General features: G+C 35.4%; 4 protein-coding genes and 1 long non-coding RNA gene across 8 annotated transcripts; 3 read left to right on the top strand and 2 right to left on the bottom strand.

The window, feature by feature from the left end:
* Positions 1–2,343: 2,343 nt before the first annotated feature.
* On the bottom strand, positions 2,344–7,065 carry LOC101209906 (internal alternative NAD(P)H-ubiquinone oxidoreductase A2, mitochondrial). Of its 2 annotated transcripts, XM_011659892.2 has the most exons (9): positions 6,805–7,065; positions 5,013–5,662; positions 4,387–4,600; positions 4,095–4,255; positions 3,932–3,997; positions 3,684–3,847; positions 3,487–3,601; positions 3,189–3,368; positions 2,344–3,099 (listed from the first exon to the last, which is right to left on the bottom strand). In XM_011659892.2, the coding sequence occupies exons 2-9, from the start codon at positions 5,586–5,588 to the stop codon at positions 2,944–2,946; spliced, it is 1,632 nt and encodes a 543-aa protein (XP_011658194.1). In that variant the 5' UTR covers positions 5,589–5,662; positions 6,805–7,065; the 3' UTR covers positions 2,344–2,943. The 2 variants fall into 2 exon arrangements, with proteins under 2 accessions (XP_011658194.1, XP_031743808.1); XM_031887948.1 differs by lacking the exon at positions 6,805–7,065 and having other exon boundaries at positions 5,013–6,787.
* On the top strand, positions 3,843–4,847 carry LOC116404675. Its single transcript, XR_004217678.1, has 2 exons — positions 3,843–4,267; positions 4,350–4,847. It is a non-coding gene; the product is annotated as an uncharacterized LOC116404675 (long non-coding RNA).
* Positions 7,066–8,792: 1,727 nt separating the features above from the next.
* LOC101210155 (quinone oxidoreductase PIG3) lies at positions 8,793–12,191 on the top strand. Of its 3 annotated transcripts, none has more exons than XM_011659893.2 (7): positions 8,793–9,176; positions 9,481–9,660; positions 9,855–9,936; positions 10,011–10,118; positions 10,240–10,398; positions 11,172–11,394; positions 11,912–12,191. In XM_011659893.2, the coding sequence occupies exons 1-6, from the start codon at positions 8,925–8,927 to the stop codon at positions 11,366–11,368; spliced, it is 978 nt and encodes a 325-aa protein (XP_011658195.1). In that variant the 5' UTR covers positions 8,793–8,924; the 3' UTR covers positions 11,369–11,394; positions 11,912–12,191. The 3 variants fall into 3 exon arrangements, with proteins under 3 accessions (XP_011658195.1, XP_031742755.1, XP_031742756.1); XM_031886895.1 differs by having other exon boundaries at positions 8,972–9,176; positions 9,419–9,660; XM_031886896.1 differs by having other exon boundaries at positions 8,972–9,176; positions 9,476–9,660.
* Positions 12,192–12,355: 164 nt separating this feature from the next.
* On the bottom strand, positions 12,356–19,169 carry LOC101209661 (pre-mRNA-splicing factor SYF1). Its single transcript, XM_004134676.3, has 5 exons — positions 17,147–19,169; positions 16,470–16,654; positions 16,200–16,370; positions 14,990–15,442; positions 12,356–13,051 (listed from the first exon to the last, which is right to left on the bottom strand). The coding sequence occupies exons 1-5, from the start codon at positions 18,648–18,650 to the stop codon at positions 12,623–12,625; spliced, it is 2,742 nt and encodes a 913-aa protein (XP_004134724.2). The 5' UTR covers positions 18,651–19,169; the 3' UTR covers positions 12,356–12,622.
* Positions 19,170–21,025: 1,856 nt separating this feature from the next.
* On the top strand, positions 21,026–22,853 carry LOC101210407 (vacuolar protein sorting-associated protein 28 homolog 2). Its single transcript, XM_004134679.3, has 2 exons — positions 21,026–21,243; positions 21,664–22,853. Exon 2 carries the CDS (start codon positions 21,771–21,773, stop codon positions 22,398–22,400), a length of 630 nt encoding a protein of 209 aa, XP_004134727.1. The 5' UTR covers positions 21,026–21,243; positions 21,664–21,770; the 3' UTR covers positions 22,401–22,853.
* The last annotated feature ends 1,008 nt before the right edge of the window (positions 22,854–23,861 follow it).

A 23,861-nucleotide genomic window follows, 5' to 3' on the forward strand; every position in this document is an offset into this window, starting at 1 on the left:
AAGCAAACGGGAAACGAAAAACAAGACGCCAGTTAGGCAGGGTCAAGATCGTCAACTTCTACTACGGCGTTTCCCTCATCTTAACCTTCTCGTTTTATATATATATATACCAATTACCAACAAGCTCTAACCATAACTTCAACAATCATCTTCTTCTTCTTTCTCTCACTATTTCAGAAACTCAGATGGCGGGTACACGGATCAACGCAATCAACCATGGAAATTTGTCGAGGAAATGTTCGGACCGTCTGATTCCAAAACGGGGTCAAGTGAAATTGGGAATCATAGTGGGTATTGCTCACTCAGTGACTTCGATATTCTCTCACGGCAGCCGGAAATGACTGTGGTGGCCGAGGAAGAGAACGGGTTCAGTTAATTGGGATCGTTGACTTGGTTTTTTTTTAAAATCGACGGTCCTGATTTTCCGAGAGTGAGCGGTTCAAATTTTATCGAACGTCACAGATTTAGACGCTGAGATCTTCCGAATTGTTAATTGAAAGATGAGGAAGAACCCGAGGTGGCCTTTTTTGTGTATGTGTGTGTAACTTTTTCTCTTTTTTTTTTCTTGTTTTAAAGAAGTTGTTCATTTTATGGTTTGTGATGGTGTCTGTAAATTAGCAAAATTGCTTAATTTACTGTAAAATAATCATAATAATAATTTACTTTCCTGATTACTGGTTGTGTTTAATTCAATTACGTATGAAATTTTAGTTAATGTAGTAATATAAATGAACTGTTTGAGGAAATACTTGATTGTAATGCTTAATAATTTCAAAAGAAGGAAAAAAAATGGGTTGAAGAGATAAGAAATATAGTGAGAAAAAGACAAAATGTGACAAGTTGGATGCGAATCTTTGAGTGTTGGAACAAAATCCATCACTCTGTCAAATAGAAATATAAAAATAGTTTAGAAAGATTGTTTGTAAGGGTAGGGCTCAGCTCAGTGCATTGGATTGAATTCAGCAAAGACGTATTCAAATTCAATGTCTCCATTGTGTTATAATATTTACCATCGCCCCCACAATTACAAATTTGCTGTCTTACTCTACCATTTTTTTAAAACCTCTTTCCTTTCTATGTATATAATAATCAAATGTTGGTCTAATTTTTTTTAATTGTTGTCAGAGTTTTGAACTTGGTTTAATTTTTCTCTCTATATTTCAAAATTTGAAGTTTATCATATACTCTTTTCAATTTAGTTTCTCAAAAAAAATTAAGAAACAAATTTGACGTTGGTTTTCAAATACCTATTAAATACAAAACCAAAAGTTCAGAATTTTTATTTTTTAAAAAATTATAAACCCACAAACTTTAATTATACTTCCCAAGTGGTTATTTAATTTAAGAAATATTAAAAAATATATATATATTTAAACGTATACTAATCAATTCCTAATGTATTCAATACAAATCTAAAAGATAAATCAACAGTAGTATTGTTAGGAAAGTAGAGTAGCAAAATTAGATAACGAAGAAAAGCTGTTCAATAAATTAAACGAACAAATTGGACCCATTTCTCAAATTCGGTAGCATATAATATCACATTTCTAAACACATAAGAAAAAACAAAAAAGCTACTTTCCTAAATTATAAAAAATTAGAGAACGAACATTCAGAAATTAAATCTGGAATCTCATCTCCCACAAAATAAGATGAACTGAATTTTTTAAAAAAAAAATTGTATAAAAAAGAAGAGAGGTTCTAGAAGAAATTTGTGGAAGTATGATCCACATAATTAATATTAATAAATGAATGGGACCTTCACCTTCAGTAAAATTAATATAATATCGAAAAATTATATTCGATAAAAATAAAATACAATGAACCTTCTCCTTCTCCTCCTCCCTCCCCCATTCCAATTCCGCAACCACAATACCCCGTCGCCGGTGCCTCAGTTGTTAAATAATAAATAAAATCGCTGGCTAAGAGGTGCCATATGGTTCAGGTGAACCGAGCCCACATGCCCACTTTCTTCTATGTGTATTTTTAATTAGGAGTTGATTGATTTCGAACACGTTTTTCATTTTATTTTCGTCAATGGATTTGAAAGCATAAAACTCCATCTACATCTTCTTTTTAAATTACTCATGGCGTTTGCCTTTATCTTGTTCCCCACGGTCGAATCGAATCCCATTTTATTTTTCCAATTTACCAAAAACACCCTTCTCCTTTAGAGAAATTCTCAAAATCATGCCCCCCCTTTGCGTGGAGAAAGTGGTAATTTTGACAAAAATATAAAATGCAAGAGACAGCTGTTATGCAAAAGCCAAGGGCCACCTACTAGCAATTTTTAAAATATGAGCCATGGGCAGTGTATTAGTAGTAAGCAATTTCATCATCAAATTAAAGCAAGTGCTTATCTTCAAATAAATTATTAAACTTTAAATTTTGAGTTTGGATCTCTATTTAAGTCCACCTCATCTAGCCTTTCAAAGCAACCAAAACTTCTGCACTAACAACAATTTTTCCTTTTGCTTGCTCCTAAACTGATACCTCTGGAAGATGGGTGAAGAAGCTAAGATGATGAACAACATCAACGGTCAGAGAATGGGAAGGAGAATTTCTGGGCGTTTGATCCCAAAGAGAGGGCAAGTGAAGATGGGAATCATGGTGGGGTTGGCTCAAACTGTCACTTCTATCTTCTCTTACAGTCACAGTACTCAACGACAACATTGTACATCTAGATAGATACAAACATATGTAGCTTCTATGTAATTTTGAGGTTGAAGAGATTAAGGTTGTAAATTTGTAGTGATATCAATGTCAATTTATAGCTTTTCAACTATTCCTTGTGATTCTTCAACTTTTCTCTATCCTAAAACTTTTCTCTATGAATTGGGGGAGAAACACCAAAAATGAAAGAATCAAATCTGTATAATTCTAAGAAATGAGCAACAGAAAAAAGACGAAAAACTCAAAAAATTTCGTGGTTATTGGTGAAGTTTAACCGATCCGGGAGTTGTCTCTGCCGAAAACAAGAGTGGTAGCCCAGTTGACAGCCACATAAAACCTGTTTCTCCAGCTGATTACACGAGTCAGATATGCAGATCGCCATATGAGCCAACTCAAGAACCCTGCTAGTGATATGCCTTTTGCATCCTGTTAATACCCACAATTCAAAAACATTTCATGACCCCAAAGTTAAAGATATTTGAATCAATCAAGATTGATTGTTTTTTTCTATTTACCTTGGACTGGCGTAGATCGACAAGAGCCTTGTAACGACCAACTGATGCCATGCTTCCCAGATGTTTATACACAAAAGGGTCACCTAAAGGAATGTCTTTTGCACTCAAAGCCTTGCCTCCATTCTCTTTTCCAATTCTATTGAACAGTTCTACAAGATACTTCCCTTCCCTCTCTGCAACCTGTTTCATAAAGTTTTTGAAGAAGTTGGTATTGATGGTATAGTTATTTGACTCAGAAATCTCATGAACTTTGGTATAAAATAAATGTTATGTGAAGGTTGCATTTCTTCTAGCCTACCTGAGCTAGAGCAGGAAGAACTGGTTTTCCTGTTTGTTCAAGAAAACCGGCACAATCCCCAAGTGCAAAAACATCTTCCACAGAAGGAACTCGCATCCATCCATCCACACCAATCCTGAGTCACACAGCAAACCATTGTAGACAGTCTTGAAGAGAATAGTGGTTATTAGATTCTCAAGGTTATTATAGATATATACCTTCCACCAGGGGCCTTTGGAAGATGGAGTGATTTAACAAATTCAGAGGGGCCAACGCCTGTAGACCAGACCAAGAGGCCATACGGAACATCAGTACCATCACTCAGAATTATCTTATCGGCAAGCACTTCCTTCACAACACCTCGCATCAGCCGAACGCCACACTACCGAGCAAAACAGAGAATTTCTTTAAGAAACAGATTCTATGCAGAAAACTAGTCAGAGGGTTTGATGCTAGACTGTACTACCTTGGTCAGGTGCTTTGCTGCATAGGTTCGCAGCCCGAAGTCAAAGGAGGACAGAATCTCATTTGCCTGTTTATAAAAGGAAGTGTCAAAACCAACACAAAAATAGAATGTTGTATCATCTTCTTAGCAATGTTGTTTGATCTGAAGTTTGAAAGAATGGTACCTCAATCAGTGTAACTTTAATGTCGTCTTTAATGTGAGCATAGCGATCTTGAACATCCCTTATGATGAAATCGCTCAATTCGCCGCTAAACTCAACGCCTGTCGGTCCGCCTCCAATCACCACGCAGTGGAGAAGGCGTTTCTTTTCTTCTTCTGATAGACCTGCAGTATACGGTAGCATCTAAAGTTAAAAATCATCAGATGTATGAAAGATTGAATTCCATTGTCAAACAGAATTTCCATCTATTTTTTTCAGCATGGGGACTTCTGATGACAAGGAGGGCCGAGCTAACCTGGATTTTCAGAGAGCATTAGATTTAAAAGAAGCTTTTTCCTAATTTCTTGAGCATGATTTACTTCACGGAGGAAAAAGGCGTGTTCTTTGACTCCCTTGACACCAAAAGTCAAGGGCTCAGATCCAACAGCAATCACAAGCTTGTCATAAGCAACTCTAAATTGGTAAGTCTCGTGAGGGAGTTCACCATAGTTAACAGTCTCACAGAACACCTGGTCAAAGAATGAAAGAAACGATTATGTCATTTTGGAAATGAAAGATAACAACACAGATCCATTCAGCATTAAGTCAAATGCTTTCAACTTTTGTTTTATTTTTGAAAATACATATTTCGGACTCCTAGAATAGAAGTCATCTAACCCTTCCTAGAAGCAACTATTTCCGGAAAGGAATCCATTTTAGTACTTATAAGCGGTTGATAACCCGTAACTCAGTAAAACAGATATTTTATTCACAATTCATACAAATTAGAAAGGTATTCAGTTAGGATAACAGAACAATGATGCATCTGGGACCGAGTAGTAATTGCATTATCTATACTAAGTTTAATAGGCATTAATAACATAAAAGGAATGCATGCAACTGATAGAAAAACAAAATGAACTACCCACAAGATTCACTAACCTCGTGTTTATCTGTATCAACACCGGTGCAAGAAGCCAGATAAAAGTATGAATTGGGATCCTTTGCTAAGGCAGTTTGTATTCTACTGACAGGCTCAGCTACAGAGCGAAATTCCAAGGTTCCAACACAAGTTGAGGCCAGAAGAGGAGTAAAGACCATGTGATTTCTAGGTGATATGCAGACAACATCATAAACCTTTGTATCAATTCCCTTTAGGAAACGACATGCAGCCCAGCCAGTGCCAAGGACAACCACCCTTGGCTTTTCCCCTGGCTTGGTTGCTTCAAGTCCAGGCCCAAAAGATGGCTCATCACTCTCTAAATCAGATTCTTCTACAAGTCTTTCAGCTGATGGGAATTGGCGCTGTGGCGTTATACTTATTCCCCTGCTCCAAAAACTCACGTGATTCACTCTTTCAATGTGAGGAAGGTTCAAGAAAAAGCCATTTGTAGTGGTATTGTTGAAGCTTCTATATGTTGATGCTCCTTGGGAATATGAATCCTTCTGGTGTGAATGCTTATTGAATGCGCTACCTGATCTTCTCAGTCCATTCCTGGCAATCCTTGATAAAACCATCTTGACAACAAGATTTGATAATGCCTTTTCCCGTTCTATTGGATGCCAAATTCAGTAATCCTAGTCTGCTGCAACTGAAAATATAAGAATGAGCAAAAATATCATGAGACTAAAAACTAGATTTCACCACGACATGACAAGAAAACAAAAGACAACTTTGCTCAAGTCATCAAATGGTGGCAGATACTAATGGCAGTCTCTTACATGTCCAATTAACCAAGGAATTAAAAAGACAACAAAAACTCCCATCATTCAAAGCCTCATCAGTAACGAACTCCTAACATTTACTTTTCCTTTGGGAAACAGAAAACCCAACAATTGTAACTACCATCCGTAGAAGACCCATTCAGCTTTGTCGTTGTTCTTCTAGGTAGGTTCGGGAGTAATTTTAAAATACTTTTGTACAGTATACTTAAATCCAATCATTCAAAATGAATTTAATATTTAATTTCGTTAACAAAACTGATTTTGAACGATAAAGACATGTCTTGTTTGTAACATTCTATAATAATTTAGTCCTTATTTTTTATTGTCACTACGTGTTAGAGCATTGATACTGAATCTTTCATCTTAGGCCTTAGGATTACAATAATGATATGTACGTAAAAAATATTGAAGAATTAAACTATTTTATTCAGCGCGCGCAATAGACTGCAACCAACTAAAGAGCATTACTTATCTATTAATAATACAACACATCTAGAAAAAATGGGAAAAGTTCTTAAAACCATGCTATCCCCACGCCAATAATGAAACATATATGCATCCAATGAAATCTATATAGACAATGGAAGCATCTTCAAAACCATTGAAACCATAGATTTCAACCATTTACAGAATTAAAATGACGGCATCCCATCTAAGATCCAATATTCAAGCTCCTGTAATATCATTTCTTAATTGATTTACTCTCTACAAATTTGTAAGGCACAAAAGAAACTCATGGGCAGCAATAACAACCCTTGAAAATTGAGCATTATAACAAACACATGCAGCCACTTCCCAACAGATCTACAAAAGGAGTTACCACGTAACCCTTTCATACAAACACATTTCCATAATGAAATCAAGGGCAAAATATATGTAACTTGTAAAGCATGGAAGAACAAGACAATGTGTGAAAATGAAAATGAAAATGATGGGTTAGTCAGTAAAATGCAAATAAAATAATCAGAAAAGGAGGAAATGTAGGAAGAAGAGAAACAAAAAAGATCACTTTTTTTCTTTCTCCTTATTCTTCTGATGGTGTTATGAAGGGAAGACGGCGAGCAAATCCCAGAAGAGTGGAGAGATTTAATAAGAAGAAACTGATTTGGGGGGGTTTTTAATTTAGATCTTATGTAAGGAAAGTAGCAATGGACGTGTGTTACATGGGTGCAAAAGACAGAGAGGGGTACGAAAGAAACGTCAACATTCCAGAGTACTTGGGGTGCAAGTAAGTCAAAAAAAATGCTTTGCTTTTGTCATTATTTCATTTATCACATTTTGGATTCTCCAATTTTGGAAATGGGTAGAGAAATTTAAGGACTTTCCTGGAAAGTAGACTGAATAAGATGAAGAGGCTGCTTCTTTCACAGTCTCGTTTGTTGAACGACACCGTTGTGGAAATGTTGTTACTTTTTCCCATTTGAGGAGGAACCGTTAAAAAGTTTTCAACTTTTGTGTTTAATACATATTCAAATGAGAACTTCTTTTTTATAATACCAAAATAAATTAAAATATTTAGTCGTAAAAAAATTTAAATTCTATTAATAGATTTGTACATATCATTTAAAAAATTTCCTTTCCCAACAACGTTTCATTTTCTATAAAAATAGGACAATAAATTTATTATGCATTCTTCCTTCTTTTTGTTTTAAGGGTTTTTTTAGTTAGTAAAGAAGATTTTGGAGGTGAAAATTTTGATTTTAATAATTTCAAATTAATATTAAATAATCATTAAATACAATGAATTAAGGAAAGTTTGAAAAAAATAGTATAAAAATTATTATAATAGACTATATTTTTTAAATTGTAAAAATAGCAAATTTAAAAGTAAAATAAAAAATGTTATCCAATATAACCTTCTTTTTCGTATTTAATGGGTTGTCGAGGTGAAAAATGTTAGATTTGTATAAATCTTCCTAGATGCAAATAAATAAACAAGTTTAGGAAATTTTAGATACAAAATCCATTTTTTTTTGTAAGCTCTAACAAATGTATGCATTAAGTTCATAAGTTCATGTATAACGTAATAAATAACTTGATGTGATAGTAATAAATTTTAACGGATGGATCAATGGTTAACAAGTTTGAATCATGAATGTAATTGGACTTGGTTTTGGTAGGTTACACAAAATTATCAATTTTCACATGTTTGCTATTACCATTAATGATAAGGGAATGTAATATCGACCAAAATTGTGATATGTTGGTATCATAATTTTATGGGCAAATTCAAAATTGGTTTAACAATGACTTTGACTTCCGTTTCAAAGGGGATTTCTTTTTTTTCCATCTCTGACGACGCAACAACAATGCCATACATCAAATTCCTTTGGAAAAAATGTCATTTAAAGTAAAATTTCCATCTTCTTGCGATTATGTAGCAATTCAAAGATGCCATCTTTACCATTACAGACCACTGTTTTAACTACTTAAGTACACCAGTTAGATCAAAAATTCATTCTATTGGTTTTTTGACCTTTCGCTTTCAAATTTAAAAGGAAAAAAAAAAGGAATTGATTCCATTAAGACTGCTTGAAAATCACTATCATACAATACAGGATGTTAGACTCAGGTCTTTGAGTTTGACCCTTCTTTAATCTCCTATGAAATTCTCATAAAACATGGTTTCTAGATTGAATGTGTGATGATGGCAGTTGACAATACTACTCTTGCAGGTAAAAGATGAACCATACTTGCACCCTTGTTGCAACTTGTAAGTGGAAGTTTCCAATATACAGTGTACAAACGAGCCCTCCACAAGAAATAATTATCGTCACTTGTGTGGTTAAAACTACATTATTTAACGTGGATTTGGAAATTTGTTTGTTTTCTAACAACTATTGATATAAGGTCGAGATGCTATTAAAGTGATCTCTCTCAAATATCTAACAATGATTGTATGAGATAAGATATTCAAAATATTCATCCATGTACTATGTTTTTTCTGCATTAATTAATTGAGGTGATTTCTGATTTTTTTTTTTAATAATAGATCGGTCTGCTTTTGGCTTTGAGAGTGACATTTAATCATAGCATGTTCTACTTGATGCGTAGTAGATTTACCTCACTATAGTCTTTCTAATCATTTGCTAATTTCCTTGTCTTGGAGAGTCCAACTACAGTCAAACAATGAAGGCCATTGTGATTAGTGAACCGGGGGAAGCGGACGTTCTTGAATTACAGGAGGTTGATGATCCAATAATCAAGGACGATGAAGTTCTGATCAAGGTTGTAGCCACTGCCCTGAACCAGGCCGACACGGTTCAGAGGAAAGGCTCTTATCCCCCTCCAAAAGGCGCCAGTCCCTACCTCGGCCTCGAATGCTCTGGGATTATCGAAGCTGTTGGCGTAAACGTCTCCTGCTGGAATATTGGCGATCAGGTAATTCATGGGCTTTCATGGAAATTCATTTCTACTTCATCTTATTTCACTCTTCTCCATTTCTTTTGGATCTTTTCTTGCTCTTATTTATTGTTATATCACTACAGAAGGGTTAAAGTTTTCATGGGCTTTGTGTAATTCTGTTAAGCCCGTTTCTTCTTATGCTTAATGTTGTGGTTATAACAATTTTACTCTACTTGTTTGAGGACTCTAAACGTTATTTAATTATCTTTTTTGGGTAGGGAACAATTCCTACTATACTATATGCTTTAAGGAATTTAAATTACTAGCATCTGTAGCACAGGTATGTGCTATTCTTGCTGGAGGCGGATATGCTGAGAAAGTGGCTGCCCCAGCTGGACAACTACTTCCAATTCCACCCGGTGTTTCATTGAAGGATGCTGCTAGTCTTCCGGAGGTGGCTTGCACCGTTTGGTCGACTGTGTTTATGACGAGTCGATTATCGAGAGGAGAAACATTGTTGGTATGATTTTGGATAACTCCATTTTGGTTTTAACTTTACTTGGGTAAGCTACAAAAGACTGAAAGGAAAATGAGAGAGAGAAAAGGAATGTTATTTTCTTTAGTAGGTATGTTGATTAACATGAAGTCGGTTATAATCACAATTGAATTCATTTTTTCATTGCCATCATGAATGAAACGGTATTCAAATTTCAGGTTCATGGAGGCTCTAGTGGAATTGGTACTTTTGCCATTCAGATAGCTAAATACCAAGGAGCAAGAGTATTCATTACTGCAGGTTTAGTGATTACTTTGGTCTTCTAATTGTTCAATCCTGAGTTTGTCCTGATGTTTTTTAATCTTCTTCGCCAGGAAGTGACGAGAAATTAGCTATCTGTAAAGAACTTGGAGCAGACGTGTGCATCAATTACAAAACTGAAGATTTTGTTGCAAGAGTGAAAGAAGAAACAGATGGAAAAGGTTGTTCTTTAGTATCTCTATTATAACTGTTCAATGTTTCAAGGTTCCATTTCCTGAAAATGCTTGTTCTTTTCTAATATTGTAGCACTGAAAATGAATGTGATATTCTATACCGTGACAGGTGTGGATGTTATTCTCGATAGTATTGGAGCCCCTTACTTTCAGCGAAATCTTGAAAGCTTAAACTTTGATGGTAGGCTTTTTAGTATTGGAAGCACGGGGGGAGACGTAACACAGCTAGATTTTCGCAGTTTGTTTGCGAAACGCCTTACTGTGCAGGGTAAGGTCATTTTAAATGAGATTTGTCGAAATAATTTGCAGTCTGAGCGTCTATCCAAGAAGCTTTCATTCATTCCACCCAAATCAAAAACCCATTCTACTGTTTAGAAATTTTAAGAGTTCAAATGAGTCGAAACTCAAAAGTATGCAAATGTCAAATAAATGTAGTAAACGTTATAGTAGCAATCGATATATCCTTATCCTTTTTGCACCATTCTGTACTTTTTAGATGATTAAGATACTATACTACTTAAATAAGCATCTACTTCTCTATTGCCACACTCACAATGTTTTCTTTAATTTTTCACATATTACATATCATATTAAGACGAAAGTGAAACATTTTAAGAAAAGAAAAGATTCCCCTTCTTGAATTCTTGAAAGTTTCCACTTTTCCTCCAACTTTTAATCTGCACACGAGATCTTACGATAACTTTTATTTCTCGAATGCTGCACATCTGGTCATTACAAGGAAAGACTTTCTCCATTTTTGAAGCATGGGTCCTTTTCTCCAATCCTCAATCCTATTTGGTACTTATCTTTCAATGAAGAAATATCAGGTTGTCAAGGACAACTCACTTTCATGTATCTTCACAATGATATGATTTTATTTTCATTCATTTTTGGTTTAAACCCACGTGATTTTCTTGCTTTTGATTTCATTCAAAAGGCCTCGTACCAATAGATATAATTATGCTTCTGTATTCATGATCATTCTCTTCTCTAACCAATGTTAGACTTTGTTTGTGTCTAACATATGTATCATGTACACAGCGGCTGGCTTGCGAAACCGGTCTCCTGAAAACAAAGCAGTCATTGTAAGTGAAGTTGAGAAGATAGTTTGGCCAGCCATTGCAGCAGGCAAGGTGAAGCCTGTGATCTTCAAGTATCTACCACTGTCAAGAGCAGCAGAAGCCCACAAGCTGATGGAGAGCAGCAATCATATTGGAAAGATACTGCTGATTCCATGATGGACGTGGATTGTCAAAAGACGAAGGTAAAACGTGATTGGTGATTAACTTTTGATTGAAGTTTAATTTGAACTTGGTAGGTTCTGGCTTTACTGTTCCCTGTGAGACCCCCCCTATAATAATACATACTGATGCTGGAAAGGGCAAAAAGGGATGTCATAAGAGAGGTATTTATTGGATTGTGTTTGTGTGGGCTTGTACATACATAGATACATACACATTGTTTGAGAATAAGGGTTTTTTTATGGTGATCGGTGGGAACTCTGTTTGGGGTGTTGAATTTTGTGGTGAGCAAAGTATAGAGAGTTTTCTAGCACTCTCAAAGGAGCTAGTACTGCTAATGCTAGGCTACGTTTTTCCTTGATTTGTGGTTCTTGTTGAACTCTTGTATTGAGAATTTTGTATGTATTGCATAGCACTGGATATTGAAGAACTATCAATACCACAGTGCTTTGGCAACATATTTGTGTTGTTTGGGTGTTTTCTTGTCACTTGCCAAATTATTAAAACCGGATACTAACATAGGCCTTCCAAATTTGGCAGTAACAAAACAATATAATGCATTGTACTATGTGTATGACTTCGGGGTTGCATTACTGGAGGACGTCAATCAATGAGGCGGTCAGATGAAGGAGAAGGCAATTTTGAGATTAAGAAAGACATTTGTAATTTAACTCTAATTAAGGAGATTTTTTTTCTTTTGAGGACGTAGATGATGTGGTCTTCTTCAATAACATATGTGACACAATCATGTTGCATCATGCACAACCGAACTTGCTAGTATGGTATCCTCGGCTATAAAATGAACAATTAGTTAACATCATCACACCATCTAGATAATTTTATTTCATATGATATTAAAATTTGTATTTTTTTTTTTAATTAAAGGTAACAGAGAGGATGGTTGATTTAAATCATTGAAGTTAACATAATTCATTTTGGAATCCTTCGAAATCACGAAGTTAACGCTAACCATAAGGCTATGTCTCAGTCTTAATTAATGCGACTTCTATTATGGGTTCATCTGTCTTCTAACTTCAAAACGATTCAAATTACAGAGAAATGAAATGAATCAATTTCAATTTCCTAACTACTTAGCAACCCACGGCAACAATCGATTAAATATAATTTATAATCTAAAAAGATGTTATTTTCTACCATAAAACCCCAAGAATACAAACGGGGTGTTTTTCATATTTCCTTCAAAAATTCATCGATTCTAAAACAACTCTGCTTTACATTACAAAAAAACTATTATGCTTTTTTTTGCCGTTTTATTCTCTCAAGCGCACCAAGGTGGCTGTCATCATCCTTTTCTCCGTCCACCTCGTCGGAATCTTCCTTCTTTCGAGTAAGGCCTCCGAAAACTGCAGAGGGAACTTCTTTTTGAGCAATTTCAACGTTCTCATCTTCTTCTGAGTCACTTTCATCAGGTAACTCAATGTCTTCTTGATGAGCAGTAACCTTCAGTTCTCCATCAGCCTGTGATTCAACTCCAGCACTCACAAAACCAACTTTGCGGCCGTTATCTTTGGCTGTGTCTTCAATTGCAGGGGCCAACTGCCTCTCTAGAGCAGCCATCTCGTCTTCTGTAACCCCAGCCTGCTTCAATTTATCTTTTGCCTCGTCAAGGTTCATCGTCTGATCCTTTTGCATTAGATACTCGGGCAGAATAAAATGTGTCTGAAGAACATAAAGAAGGTAAAATGTGTAAGATGAGTATTCCAAACAATTAAACAAAATAATTAACTAAGTGTTCAAGAAGGCAAAAACATGGTTACAAATCACTATTTGTCCCTAAACTTTCATCAAAATAACAATTTAGTCCTCAAACTTGGTAAGGATCATGTCCCAACGCATTTTCCTCCTGCACTTCCGTTAACAGTCACTTCCCTATCATTTGCGTCCCCTCTTATTTCAAAACTCTTCGGTTTTGATTTCAATTTCATAGAAGTTGGAATGAAAGGACGAGATGATGGTCCAGCAGTGGAGGAGATTTTTATGGGCCGCGTGTTTTAACTTTTTCGTTTTTTGTGGGAGAAAGCAGAGCTTTGTGAAAACTTAGCCAACAATCACCTTGAAGTGGTGGTGAGATATGGATGATGATAATCTCCTCCTTAGCTCATCAAAATTGGGGATTATACAGTGAAAGGTAGAGGCTCTATAGTCTATAGTGTAATCAATGTTTTAAAAGGCTTAAGACCGCCTTGAGGCGTTTGCTCGTAGAGAGGCAAGGTGCAATGAGACGTAAGCCTCGTTTAAATGCAATAATAATAATAATCATAAAATGTATAACATTGTATGCTTACTACTGTAGTGCCACAATGTAAAACCACATTTTTTATAAAAAAAATTCAAATTAGAAACGATACCAAGAACAGAGGGAAATAAATAAATACTATAAAAAATAGGGGGGAAATCTAATCTTAAAGTATAAAATAGGAGATACAAGGTTTAAAGTAGCTACAGTACCAGAGAAAAGATAAGATTAAGGAAGAGAAAAAATTATTATTTTGTCTGGGCTGTGATAATGAACAAAAAAAAGACCAGGAACCATTACAAAAAACAAAAAAAAAAAAGGAAAACGTTGGATAAGTAGTAGGAAAAAGAAAACTCTTTTTCTTATGGAATAGAAAGATAACTTGTTTTCCATCTGCCATTATTTTTTTATCCAAGTGAAAACAATCAAAGTTCACACATGTCAAAACATTTAAGCCTACAAAATATTTTTTTTTTCACCACCGCCAACATCCCCTCACATTTTTTTTTTAAATTTCTTTTACCCACTTCTCACCGAGGCTTACGCCTTAAAGGCAGAGCTCCGAGGCTTACACCTCTGTCCATAAAGGTGTAAGCCTCCTTTTACCACAAGCGTAAGCCTTGAGGCATAACAAGGCCACCTCGCCTCAAGGCCTGCCTCAAACAATTTTGAAAACATTGAGTGCAATAGTTTTCCAAATCTTTCTATCTCCTCTCAGGTGAAGAAAGCTAAAAACTTCTCCGCAGATTTCAAAGTTGTATCTACGAACAACTCCATGCCAAATAGGCCTGTTTTCATCTTCCCAATCAAAATATTGAAGGAAACTTTTTGGTTGGAAACTACTGCTCCCAAACTTCAAATTGGGAAAAACAAACCAATAATTGAAGAATTTCAAAAAAAAAAAGAGAAGGAAAGAGAAAGTTAACAGCGCGCACAAGGAAGGTGGAATTTTTAACCTAATGACTAAATTGTTACTATTATTTTTAGTAGTCAAATATCTATGGTCCAACAAATTCTCTTGACAATGAAGCAAAACAATATCATAACTGAACTATACAGCCTAAGGCCAATATTTTTTTGAAACAGGGACGAACATTTTCATTTATTATTAATAAATGAGATTTAAGCTCAAGCACAAGAGTGTTATACTAAGAGCAGGAGAAGGGGAAAAAAATCTAGCGATGCATGAAATTGAGATAGTTAACAATATCAATTCCAGATATATTGTATCCTAAGATCTGCTGGAAAAAATCAACCAGGTCGGACAACAAAGTCCCAAAGGAGGATTAATTACTTGTCTCCATGAGCAACAGTTCACTATGGGAGGGATACATTAGAACTAGAAGTGAATAAGAACATACCTGGCTATAGCTAGCAGAAACACTCCTTTTGATACGAAGCATCTCTCTAAAAGTATCTTCATTTCCATGTTGCACCTCAAACTCATGCCACTTATTCCAAAAGTTCAAATCTGATCTAGGGTCTGCAAACTGTGAAGCAAATACATATATTCCACGAGCACGATCAATTTCTCCCAAACTCTTCTCCAGCTCCGCATACTTCAAGCACATAGTCTTCACATCTTGATCGGGAAGACCAGATTCTATTGCTTGTTCATAGATTTCTCTAGTTTTAGGAACACCAAATATCTCAGCTGCACGGGCAATGTATATTTCATACATGCTCAATTTCTCATTATTCGGAACAGCTTTAGTTGCCTGATCATAGACCTTCATAGCTCGCTTTGCCAAACCATGGTCTTCCTCGAGCTTTGCATATTGAAGATACAAAGGCCTAACTGAATCAGCGGGTGCCTGAATGCACAATCAAAATATAGAACCTTTAGCATCATCAGTTCCATTGTATTCCGTGATGTGAAAAAAGAATAATCTCAACATCATTCAACTCAGAAACAATGGCAAGGCCTTGAATCAAACTTAATGAAAAGAAATGTTCTAATTAAACAAGAAATACTCGGAAGTATATACCAAACCTTTTTTAGAAGGGACTAAAGGTGAGGAAACGCTAGCTTTTAAGATCCTAAATGGTAACACTTAAGAACTACCCAAACGCAAATTCTAACAACCATTTTGTTATTTCCATAAACAGAAAAAGGGAACTTTAAGAATCTAAAATATATGCAGAAACACCAGAGAATATGGCACTCACTTGGAATGGAATATATATGTGTGTGGGTGTGTGTGTGCACAAGTACTGCAAGAGCGGTAATTAAAATTTGTTTTTTCTCATGAATTTTTTATATTTAAAAAAAAAACTCCACAATTTTTGCTTCAAATATAAACACAACAGACATCAGTCTTTTCAGAACTTATACTACAACTTCATGTGCATCATGAAACTCTGGTACTTTCTTCAAACCAGTAACTTCAAAAATATCCAACTGTCATGGAACATTCAAAAGGCTTCACTTTTGTTTTCTATTGCTATCAAATAGTTTTAGATCATTTTCATTTCAGCATAATTATAATAACTCTTTTTTTTCTCTTCAAAAGAACCAATTCCATTGATTCAAAGAATGCAAGAGCTGGAGAAGAGATTGATTATACATACTGTTTCAACTGCATGCTCAAATAGTTCTCTTGCCCGCTCCAATTTTGTCTTCCCATATCTTTTCACAAATTTGGATAGATATGTGACCCATATATCTTTAACATGAGGATATTTAAAAATCTTGACGCCCCTTTCATATACCTTGAATGCATCTTCAAAGTACTTATGTTCCTGACCATGTCAAAAAATATGTCAAAATCATATGAACTAATCTTAATCCATCAACTGAAGAAAGGTAATATAAAATGTCACAAGACAAATTTAGCATACCTCAAGAAGCAAAGCATAGTTGATTATTATTTGTGGGGTAGCAATTCTTAAGTCAAGTATTCGCTCATAAACTGCCCGGGTAGACTCCAAGGTTCCAAGACTTTCTTCCAAATCAACATAAAAGGTCCAAAGTCTTAGGGACTTGTGCACCTTCATCTGGACGGGTTCATTCCCATCAGCAGCCACTGCAATTATAAACATAAACCAATGAGATTATACTGTACTCCATAAACCTTGAGCTCATTTTTTTTTATATAAAAACAACTTTCATTGAGAGAAAAAAAATGAAAGAATAAAAGGACATACAAAAAAAAAAGCCCAACAAGAAAGAGCCCCACTAGAGGAAGGGGATCCAACTAAAGATTAATGTTTTCTAACGAATAGTTACTAAAAGAAGGGGATCCAACCTTGAGCTCATCTTAACGACAAACATAGGTTTGTTGAAATCAATACTATTTTACTGAGAAACAAACTATTTAACTTACTGTTCAAAATATTCTACAAAATAACCTCTAATTTAACTCCTTGGTCTATACAACCAAAATGCTTGCGACTAAATGCTAAGTAAGATGCTTTAACACAAGAAAAACCTAGTGTACTGTTAACTGTAAATGAGAGAACTAGTAAAGTAAATAAACATGAATGCAGTTACTAATGAGAAAGCTTTTTGAAGTTACCTTTTCGTTTGACTTCAACAGATGGCTCTGCTGTAGCTCGACGCATTAGCTCCAAAGCTCCTTTAAAATTTTTATGCCTCAATTCCATTTCCGCCCATTCACACCAAATGCTAGCCAAGTTATCCACAGTCTTGTAGTTAACTTGTACAGCTTTGTCAAAAATAACTCTTGCATTTGGAAGATCTTTGTGTGCTTCATACAACTTGGCAAAAGCAACCCACAAGGTGTGAGGCTTACCCACTGCTTTCATGGGGTCCACTGTTCTCACAGCCTCAGTATAAGTCAAGATCTGTCTTGTGGGATTGCCCTCAAATAATTTAATCCTCCGATGCCACTGTTCGACATTGTGAGGATTTTGTCTTAGAAGAACACTATTAGCTAATTCTGGCCTTCTGTCCATTAGATGGTCTAACCTAGCTAGTCTCAGATCAATATCATTATCATCGTACAGCCAGAAGCCTTGAAGTATCTTCTTCTCAAACTTAGATACCGATAAATCAACATCCAATCGTATGTCCTCCTCCTCCTCCTCCTCCTCCTCCAGGCCATTCTCTTGTACTTCATCTTCTTCATCACTCAAATCCATATTTTCCATTTTATGAGCTAGCATACTCTCCTCAAATTGAGAGTACGAATCAAATATAACACTAAAATCTCTTACGGTAACAACAGTAGTCATCCCTTCTTCGAATATATCTCTTGCCTTCTCGTGCAAATTCCTTCTGATGTAATATTCTGCAAGTGATGTCCATAAGCGCCCTACTTCATCTGTGAACTTCCTAATGCCGCCCCTTATTATGGCATCAACATTCAACCCTGAAACTTCAGTAGCATGCCTAGTAAGCAAGTCACACAACTCCAACCACAGTCGATGCTTGGTCTTCCCCTTTATAGAATAAAATTGATCGTCATTCAACACAGAAGCCAAATTCTCTGCAGCTTCTTGCCACAGATTTGAATTAACCAAAAATTCGATCAAGTCTTCAATATGTGTAGGATCATATTTTAAATACCTTCGATAAACTCTAAGCGAGGTCTCAATTGGAATACCCTTTTGGCTAACAAAAACAAGATATGGCTCCCAAATGCGATCATGTTGTGTCACTGGAAGGGCACAGAGGGCTCGATCAAATGTCCGACGCGTTCGTGTCACTAATTTCTGGTTTGTCAAAGTCTGTAGGTACATTATCCATATTCTTGGCATTTTATGCATAGTCACAAGCGCTCGTTCAAACGTGTTGTTAAGAGTTTCGTATTGAGAATGAGTAATGGGAAGATTTCGTACCAAATCGAGGCGTTCGCGCAGATATGCATACCACAACTTATAGCTACCCGGGAGGGCCTTGAGTGCTCGCTCATAGATTATAAATCGCTTTTTGAATGGTGCTTCTGCTCGTGCTATGAGGTAGCGCCACCACAATTTCAAACTAAAAGGATTTCGAAGGAGCTCTTCTTCGTAGAGAAGGTCATCCTGTGATGGATACAAATCTTGGGAAATCGACATGAAAATAAACCTAACAGTCCTAACTCAACCAATCCTCCCACAATCAAAAGCCGTGAATGCTTCCTGACCTAAATTGCAGAGAGACAATGAGAGGACAAAGAATTATCTAAAACTTTTAGGGCTGATGTTAGAGAGAAAGCAAGAGTGGATTGTGTACACTGAACTCAAAGACATAGATACCACCGAAACAGAAAGCAGTTGCTCCAGTGCCCTCCTTTTCAACAGTAAAAATCCTCTCCGACAGAACCCTAAACCCTTCAGATCAGGGAGAAGACGCCGATGTCGGATTCAGCAAGATTTCAAATTAAAATTGTTCCTAGTTCCAAATTTGGAAGTACCGAAATGGAGGAGACGCCAATGCGCACGAACGGATGGCGGCGAACGAAACCCTTTAACTGGAACGGCGCGCGAACCATGTGACGGAGGAAGGAGTTTGGACGACTTGAACGGCGGCAGCGCTGAGGTGCAATTAAGATACCTTGAAATCGTATTGGCTACTCCACTAGAGAGGAGACACCGATGTTTATGTATTCACATGTTTTAGTTTCACTAATTCTATATTATTACTTTATAATTTGAAAACATATTTTATAATCAATCGTCTTCGTTTCTAGAAATTAATTTTAATTTTAGTGATTTTTAAATCAAATTGGTTCAAAGTGTAAATAGGCATTTTCAATTAATTCATTGGTTAAAATCTTATAGTTAGAAATTATTTCAATTGCAATCGTGATACCAAATAGAGTATTAGTTTTTCACATGACTTATGTAGATTTTTAGTATGAAACATATTGGTTGCTACCTAATTTATCCATCCGTCAATGTGAATAACTTTCTTACATTTTGATTCTAGTTTTTACTATAAGACTAAATCATTTTAGATTTTTAATTACTCTTGTAACTATGTATAACAGAAAAAAAATGTTTAAATTTTAATTGGTGTCCCAACTTTATATGTTGTTATATTTTGGTCCTTGAATTTTAAAAAATGTATGCTTTAATTCTAAAACTTTTTAAAATAGCACATGACGTTAAGATTCGATAACATTTTAAGGAATAGTGATGCATGCTTCGATATTTAGATGATTACGATGAGAGGCGATATAATCACTCTTAATAATCTATTATTTTTAGTTAGAAAAAAAAAATTATGTTTAATTAGAGAATTAAGTTTTTTTAGATCTTAATCATTACCATTGAAATGCAATTTATCCATATATATACATTTTATAGTGTCTCAACCTTATGATATTTTATGATTCATTGAGGTATTTTTGTTATATTCCTTCTAGTTATTTCTTTATCCTCGTATGAGATTTTACAATTCTACATGAAAACATTTATTTGCAATTTTGTAAAGTTTATTTTAAGATAAGTGTCGCAATTATTTGATTTTTTATAGTTTTTTTTTTTATATTATACTAATATCATTTGATGGTTTGCTTCAAAATTTCAATTTAATAACTAAATAAAGAGTGAAGAGTCGAGAAGAGATGTGAGATATTTAAGTTTTGAAAAAAAAAATCAAAATTAATTTTAAATTTAGGTTTTATTTAATTAGACTGATAAAATCCAAAAATTTTCTATAGCTTATAAATATTTTAATTTATTTTGTTATTTTTAAAAATGTATATAATTAAAATATATTAATTATATTTATACGTTAACATACAAACTTTATAAAATAAATTAACAAATTTTATTGTTTAACTGACAATTTAATTAACAATACGAATATAGAACTTAATAATTCAAATATAGAATGACACGTGGACATTTTGTTAAAGAGTTAACATAATTCTATCGTCAAACATCAAAACAAGTTTTTTTCATAGGTTATCGATCAAAACAAACATTTTCAAAAGTTCAAGAACCAAAATAAAACATAAAGACGACTTTAACAAAAATAAAAAAGTTAAAGAAGAGTTCGAAAACATTAATTAAACATACAACAACCACTTTTAAGAGAACAGCAAAAGTAGCAACTATTTTTTAAAAATATAGCTACACACTTGCTTATTTTCATAAAATTGTTACCTACAAAGTATTGTGCGGGTATATTCTCAAATTGTTACCTACAAATCAGGGAAGATTGCAAATTTAGCAATTAAATTAAAAATAATTAAATATATAGCAATATTTTTTAAAAATTAAAATTTGTGGAATTGAATGCAATTTTTTTTAAACGTGGCTATATCATTGGTTAATGTTTGTCCATTACAAGTACCCTACAAATTAAGGTTTGGGCCAAGATAGATTGGTGTGAAGCCCAAGGTTGGGGCGATCAATTAAAAAGGCCCAACAGTAATCAGATAAAGCAAAGAGGAGAGACCGCATGAAGCTCACTGTACCGTCGCTCCACCGTAACAGAAGATGAGATGAATTTCTTTTTCGTTTCGTTTCATTTTTATTTTGTATTTTTTGGTATTTTGGTTTGCAACTGCCACACGCAGATGCCGTAAGCAGCAATAATAACATGTGCGAGCCCACACGCAATCTTTTCCCTCTCTCTCCACATTTCTTCTTCTTCTCCTCCTCCGACACGACCTCCGTCTCTCACCATTCACATATCGCCTCTCTTTCTCTCATCAGGGTTAACTTCTCCCCTTCTCCTTCTATTTAGATTGTTCTTCTTGTTTGTTTCCTTTTGATCTCTCCATTCTTTTACTTTTCCCCTTTTGCTGCTACTTTTTTCCTTGTTTGCCCGCCGTTAATTCGGAGGCAAAACTATGAATAACAAGTTTTTGTTTGTTGTTTGTCTCTTGCTCTACGATAATATTTCTCTTCTCTTTTCTTAGATCCGATTCGATTCAAATTTGCTTGATTTTCCAAAGGGTTTTCTCTGTTTTTCAATTTCTTTTTCCTCCAATTAAAGAACCCATGTCTTGTTTTTCCTTCTTCACGTCTCTAAACTGAATGGATTTTGGTTATATTTTTGTGGGTTTGGAGTGTTGATCTGTGAAATTCAACCTTTTCTGGATTTATGTTTACTTTCTATCTGTGTTTTCTTCAGTGAAGAAGGTCTTTCTCTTTGCGCGTGTCCCGTTCTCTTCTCCAATCCTCCACAGAACATAAAACCCCCAATTTCTCTTCACCATTCGCACCCCGAAGATTGATTCAATGGAGGTCAAGCTTTGGAACGACAAGCGCGAGAGAGAAATGTACGACAATTTTGCAGAGCTCTACGCCATTATAAAGGCTACCGAAAAGCTCGAAAAGGCTTACATCCGTGACATCATTTCCTCCTCCGATTACGAGGCCGAATGCTTCAAACTCATCGCACATTTCAAGACCCTCGCCTCGACACTCAAAGACACAGTCCCGAGTATTGAACGTTTTGCTGATACTTACAAAATGGACTGTCCGGCGGCGATCAACCGTCTTGTGATAACTGGGGTACCTGCCACGGTGGAGCACAGGGCGGCCGCCGCTGCTTCCGCCACTACCTCCGCTGCTATTGTGGCGGAGTGTGTGCAGAACTTTATTACGGCTATGGATTCGTTAAAATTGAACATGGTAGCGGTTGATCAAGTGCACCCCTTGCTCTCGGATCTCTCTGCTTCATTGAACAAATTGACCATTCTGCCCCCGGATTTTGAAGGGAAAACAAAGATGAAAGAGTGGCTTGGACGACTTTCGAAAATGGGTGCCGCGGATGAGTTAACAGAGCAGCAGGCTCGGCAGCTTCACTTCGATCTTGAATCTTCTTATAATTCATTCATGGCGGCTTTGCCTACTGCTGGTACTTGATTGTTAATGGTAATCTTGTGTGTATATAGATACAAGAGCTTATTGTTTTTGTCGTACTGCATAAGTTCTCTTTCTTCATAAATCAAGATGGGCTGTGCTCTTTTCCCCCTTTAATTATGGATGCCTGTTGAAGAAGATGGAGCTTTTTTTTCCCTCTTTAAATTATCACATTCAGTTTAAGAAGGCTCTTGAATTTCTATTGTTGGTTTAGATTGTTTCTGAATCTTGTATTTAATTCTGAAAATGTGCTTTGGAACTTGTTCAAAGTAAGATTATGGGTTCGGTTTGGATTGGGATGCCTGAACCCATGATTCTATGGTCATTGGTAGGTCTGTTCTATTAGGCTCTTACTTTCAAACTCATGGGTTTGTATAGTTCTTTATTGAGAAACCTACTTGGCTACTCATTTCACCAAATTATTGTTTGGAAACTGGTTCTGAATTGTGCATGTGATATCCTGATTGTTGTAAGAATTTCTTTTTTGCTTTTGAAGCTGATGCTGCTATGTGCCAAGAGCTATATCCACATCTGATCAACAAATCCTTTTTTGGATACTTTTGGGGTTATGTGGGGTTGGATTTTGTGACTTTTGTGCTTTCAGTTCCAGAACTCATGGGTTACATTGTTACAGTTCTTTATCAGAAACCTGCATCATTTCCTCAACTTTTTCAAATCTCTGCTCATATTATATTTTGTCGTCCATACTGAATTTTCTTATTAATAAAGCATGTCAATCTAAGTCATGGCAAGTATCTAGTGACAATCTTGGCCTTGGAGACTACTTTTATTCCCTGAAGGCGGAATCCATGACCTTCAAGTTCAAGGAAGTTGTACTGATGATTAGTTCATTGGCAAGGCTCCAAATTTATTTAGCTACACCCACTTATCTTTTAGGATTATGGTTAGGCAATCTCTTGATGATGATTCAGATGTTGCAAGTTGTATTTAAATTGTAATATAATTAATTATAGTTTGAAGATATCATTTGAATTCTAACATTGATTTGCTTTAATGTTCTCAAAATGCCTGTTTGGTAACCTCATACTTTCACATCATTCCAAACAAAGACTGTATGATGGATGGCATCATGACAATGGCTCTGACCTAATTTGGTTTGGTTTGATTTGATTGAATTGAGCTATAAACTTGTGGTTAATATAGATTCACGTGAGAAGAGTTATTAGAATTCGTTTCAAACACTCAATCTCTCCTTGAAGACTATATGTGACAACCTAATTGATTGCGGACTATATTAGACTTGATAATTGTTTTAATTTAGATTGGGTTGATCATCACAGAATTGAATCATTTAAATCTTAGTCTAGATTCATGTTTAAGCCCATCCCTTTCCTTTTCAAATCTGGTGTTGTTCTTGACTATAGACATAATTTTTCTTCTTAGATCTAAAAATAGAGTTGCGATGTTCTCATCTACTTCTGATGTCTTAATTGCTTAGAGGTG

This window comes from Cucumis sativus, chromosome 6 (assembly GCF_000004075.3).
Source record: "Cucumis sativus cultivar 9930 chromosome 6, Cucumber_9930_V3, whole genome shotgun sequence".
NCBI lineage: Eukaryota > Viridiplantae > Streptophyta > Magnoliopsida > Cucurbitales > Cucurbitaceae > Cucumis > Cucumis sativus.